Source organism: Rhinopithecus bieti, unplaced genomic scaffold (genome assembly GCF_001698545.2).
Source record: "Rhinopithecus bieti isolate Rb0 unplaced genomic scaffold, ASM169854v2 scaffold_47707, whole genome shotgun sequence".
In the NCBI taxonomy this organism is placed as follows: domain Eukaryota; kingdom Metazoa; phylum Chordata; class Mammalia; order Primates; family Cercopithecidae; genus Rhinopithecus; species Rhinopithecus bieti.
Window position 1 is genome coordinate 211,278 of NW_016819117.1, and position 4,444 is coordinate 215,721.

Here is a 4,444-nt window from a genome sequence, read left to right on the forward strand (position 1 = left end):
TGGTCTGTCTCCACCCTGGACGCTCTGCAGGGCCTGCTGCCTGTGCTGGGCCAGCCCATCATCCACAGCATCCCGCAGGTGAGACCCCGACCCCCAGCCCGTGGGGAGCCCGGCCACCCGAGGCTCAGCCTGGGCCGTGCTCGTCCTCAGGGCATCGTGGCCGCATGGCGGCAACGCTCCTCTCGGGACCCATCCTGGCGGCAGCCTGAACAGACCGTCCTCCGGCCGAGGTTCCGGCGGGACGTGGAGAGTGAGTACCGTGCCCTGCGCAGTCTGGCACCAGGCTGGGCAGCACCCTTGGGGGTGGGCATCTGCAGTTTAGGGTCTCACCTACTGCTCCCTGGCTCTGCAGCACGTCCCATTATAACCACAGAGAGTGGACAGAATCCCCGTTTGCCAGTGGGTAAACTGAGGCACGGGGAGGGTCACAAATTGCCCAAGGTCTCATCTCATGGCAGGTGTGGGAGGAAGAAGGGGTCAAACGAACTCCGGCCCCTGACCCCTGACCCCGTGCCCTGCAGGGACAACCTGTCCCCCAGACAAGGAGGCCCGCGAGATAGATGAGAACCTCATCTTCTACAAGAAGTGGGAGCTGGAAGCCTGCGTGGATGCGGCCCTGCTGGCCACCCAGATGGACCGCGTGAACGCCATTCCCTTCACCTACGAGCAACTGGACGTCCTAAAGCATAAACTGGATGAGGTAGTTCATGACTCAGGTTCCCGCTGGCCTGCTGTGTCCGAACCATCCCCAGACCCCTGGGAGTGACCTGGGCCCTCCTGGTCTCTCGGCCTGCAGCTCTACCCACAAGGCTACCCCGAGTCTGTGATCCGGCACCTGGGCCACCTCTTCCTCAAGATGAGCCCTGAGGACATTCGCAAATGGAACGTGACGTCCCTGGAGACCCTGAAGGCTCTGCTCAAAGTCAGCAAGGGGCATGAAATGAGTACTCAGGTGACCATCTGGCTCGGGGGGGAGGGGGGTATGCGGCATGAGATTGGGCAGGGCTGGGGCGGGGTGGGGCGAAGCCTGAGGTTGGGCGGGCCTGGGGTCGGGGGCACAGCCTGAGGTTATGCTGGTGGTGGAGGGATACGTCTCTCCCTGCCACAAGGCTCTTTAGTGGCCTCCTCCCACAGGTGGCCACCCTGATTGACCGCTTTGTGATGGGAAGGGGCCAGCTAGACAAAGACACCCTGGACACCCTGACCGCCTTCTGCCCCGGGTGCCTGTGCTCCCTCAGCCCTGAGCAGCTGAGCTCCATGCCCCCCAGCATCATCTGGTGAGTCCCCAGAGCTCTGCCCAGCAAGGTGGGTCTGTGTGCTGGCGCTCACTGTCCACCCACCCTGTCCCCAGGGTGGTCAGGCCCCAGGACCTGGACACGTGTGGCCCGAGGCAGCTGGACGTCCTCTATCCCAAGGCCCGCCTTGCTTTCCAGAACCTGAGCGGGTCCGAATACTTCGTGAAGATCCGGTCTTTCCTGGGTGAGCCCGGGAGTCCCTGGACAGGGTGGGCACCACAACAGGGAAGCCACAGGCTCCACTCAGGGGGTGCCAGGCCTTTGCCTTCCTGGGCCGCCTACTGCCAGGGTAACTGGGTGGTCACCGGCCCTCTGCCCCCGGGATGTGCGTGGCCTTAGAGCTTGTGGGTTCTGACTCCAGCTTGGGGCGCCAGCCACTTCCGGAGTCTCCCACGCCCGGGGGGCAGGCGGCCAGGCAAACCCAGGCCCTGGAACCCCTAAGGAAACAGGGAAGCCTGTAACTCGGTCACACAACTGGGCTTCCTGCAGCCCGTGGTCAAGGGCCTGGGGGTGTGAGATGAGGCCTCAGCTTGGGCCCCTCTCCCTGAGGGCAGGTGGGGCCTCCACGGAGGATTTGAAGGCTCTCAGTCAGCAGAATGTGAGCATGGACTTGGCCACGTTCATGAAGCTGCGGAGGGAAGCGGTGCTGGTAAGGCGAGCGGGAGGAGGGAACAACCGTGGGGAGGAGGAGGGGACGACTGTGGGCGGGAGGGCGTGTAAGGCGGGCCCGCGGGGAGGGGGCGTGGTGGCAGGGGGCCTGGGGCGCGGGGCCTTAGGAAGGGCAGGGTCCTTGACTGTGGTGGGGCCTAGGGAAGGGCAGCCATTGAACTGGGGTCAGCTGGCTGGAGACCTCCGAAGTCTGGAGAGGCTTTGGCGGGCATCTGTGGGGGGGGCAGTTTGGACACAGGAGAGCCTGGCAACCCTCTGGGGGCGCTGGGGGAAGGGGACCCTCCTTGATGGCTGCCCGGGGGATCTGGCAGCCGTTGACTGTGGCTGAGGTGCAGAAACTTCTGGGACCCCACGTGGCGGGCCTGAAGGTGGAGGAGCAGCACAGCCCCGTGCGGGACTGGATCCGACAGCAGCGGCAGGACGACCTGGACACGCTGGGGCTGGGGCTACAGGGCGGCATCCCCAACGGCTACCTGATCCTAGACCTCAGTGTGCGAGGTGGGCGGGGCGGCCCGGCCAGGGCTGGGGGCAGGGCTGGGGGCGTGGAGGTGGGTGCTCTGAGTCACCCCTCTCTCCGTAGAGGCCCTCTCGGGGACGCCCTGCCTCCTAGGACCTGGACCTGTACTCACCGTCCTGGCTTTGCTCCTGGCCTCCACCCTGGCCTGAGGACCCTACTCCCTTGCTGGCCCCAGCCCTGCTGGGGATCCCCGCCTGGCCAGGAGCAGGCATGGGTGGTCCCTGTTCCACCCCAGGAGAACTTGCGCTCAGTAAACGGGAACATGCCCCCTGCAGACACACCTTGTGACTTCCGAGGACTTTGTGACCCCACCAGCGTGGCTCCTCTCCCTCTGGTCTTGGGCCCTCAGGCCAGGTGGGGGCCCTTGGAGACCTTCCTGACCCTGCTGCCACTGTGCTGAGGGCCAGGCCAGCACTCAGGGTGGCCCCAGTAGATAGCAGTGGGAGTCCCGTGCCCCCATCCCCACAGGCTGGGCCCCGGCTAGGACATTCCCGGGCCCCCCTGCTCAGACCCTGAGCATGGACACAGGCGGGACCATGACCTTGGACTTTATTCACGACCAGTAGCCAAGTCAGTGGTTCCAAGCCCCAGCCCCAGCCCCAGCCCTCTGCAGGGCCCGGGCAGCATCTTCTGTGGCCCGCCTGGGCCTGTGGTTGTGTGGGAGGCACCTCCTCAGGGCCTGGTCTTCAGTCCAGCTCGCAGGGCCTGGAGGTGGGGATGGGTGGGGCAGCCTAGGAGGTGGGGCTTGGGCAGGTTGGCCTGGCCTAGAGCCGGCCCCTCAGCCCAAGTGGGCGTCCAGCTGAATCTAACAGCCCTGTTTTTCCTGCACCTGACCCCTATGAACCCAGCCACCCCGAGGCAGCACTGTCCACAGAAGCCAGGGTGCAGGTCCCCCAGTGCAGCAGCCACAGGAGGCCAGAGGGCAGGGCTACCGCCAGGGGCAGGTACCCCAGGGGGGCCCACGGGCTGCCTGTAGATGGAACAGGGAGCACACCGTTAGTCCCTCAGATGCTACCCCCATATCCACCCCCTGGATCCAGACAGGCCTGGGCAGCCCCTCCCTCTGGCTGGGGCGAGGACACCTGTCTGTGGCTGCTCTTCTGGGACCCAACAGAGGTCTCAAGGCTTCCCCTGCCCCCACTTTCTGTTGGTCAGTGGGTTTTAGGGGAGGTGGCTGCGTCTCTCACTCAGCAGGCAATGAAGGGTGAAGCCAGGGTTGGCCAGCGTCATCCCCGGAGGCAGTGGACAAAGCTGGTGGACAGACTGTGGGTGTGGCCATGAGGCGGGGAACAGGTCTGAGAGGGCCCTGGGCAGAGGGAGCCAAGCCGGAGGGGTGTGGGGGCCATACCTGAGGTGGAGGCCTGGGCAGCATTCCCGGGCAGGCCTGAGGTGTGGACCAGATGGGGCGCTTGGTGGGTGGTGCTGGGGGGCCCGCGGGTGCCGTGGGCTGGGCCGGTGGGGCTGGTGGGGCCAGCGGGGCTGGTGTCGAGGCCCAGCTGGCCCAGGGCGGAGCGGTTGAGGCTGTACAGCCAGGACCTGATGGTGGGGTGGCTGCGGGCTTTCTGCAGGTCGCCCACGTTGTGTCCCAGCAGCGCAGTCACGTTGCTGATATCCAGGCTCTGCGGGGAGGGGCGGGGCAGAGGGGCCATGGGGCCACCTTCCAGGCCAGGGGAAGACCCACAGGACAGGGCAAGACCCAGGACTGGGCAGTGGCAGGAGTGAGAGGCCCAGAAACAGCCTGGAGTGGGAAAGTGGGGGCATGCTGGCTGTGACCTGTGACCTAGGGGCTCCCCCGCCTGGGCCAGCCCTGTACCCCCACCCTCACAGGGCAGCCCGGCCCCACCTGCAGCACCCGGGGGTTCAGGCTGGTGAAGGTGTCGATGTCCATGGAGATGTTGGCCTGAGCCAGGTGCTGCAGCTCCTCCGCCGGTGCACCGCCTGGGGGGACGGGGGTGAGGGGACG

The 4,444-nt window shown here is 66.1% G+C and overlaps 2 protein-coding genes across 2 annotated transcripts in view; one reads left to right on the forward strand and one right to left on the reverse strand.

Annotated features, from left to right (window-relative positions):
- MSLN (mesothelin) overlaps positions 1-2,761 on the forward strand; it is a 5,202-nt gene extending 2,441 nt beyond the window's left edge. Inside the window, exons 4-12 of the mRNA XM_017858282.1 lie at positions 6-78; positions 151-250; positions 522-700; positions 797-952; positions 1,135-1,277; positions 1,352-1,479; positions 1,850-1,944; positions 2,276-2,462; positions 2,545-2,761. Coding sequence (XP_017713771.1) covers positions 6-78; positions 151-250; positions 522-700; positions 797-952; positions 1,135-1,277; positions 1,352-1,479; positions 1,850-1,944; positions 2,276-2,462; positions 2,545-2,630 — 1,147 coding nt within the window. The 3' untranslated portion in view covers positions 2,631-2,761. The remainder of the gene's footprint in view (positions 1-5; positions 79-150; positions 251-521; positions 701-796; positions 953-1,134; positions 1,278-1,351; positions 1,480-1,849; positions 1,945-2,275; positions 2,463-2,544) is intronic.
- Positions 2,762-3,245: 484 nt separating this feature from the next.
- LOC108519465 (mesothelin-like protein) overlaps positions 3,246-4,444 on the reverse strand; it is a 16,291-nt gene continuing 15,092 nt past the window's right edge. The window contains exons 13-15 of the mRNA XM_017858520.1: positions 4,325-4,419; positions 3,830-4,100; positions 3,246-3,451 (exon numbers count right to left, since the gene is read on the reverse strand). Coding sequence (XP_017714009.1) covers positions 3,318-3,451; positions 3,830-4,100; positions 4,325-4,419 — 500 coding nt within the window. The 3' untranslated portion in view covers positions 3,246-3,317. The remainder of the gene's footprint in view (positions 3,452-3,829; positions 4,101-4,324; positions 4,420-4,444) is intronic.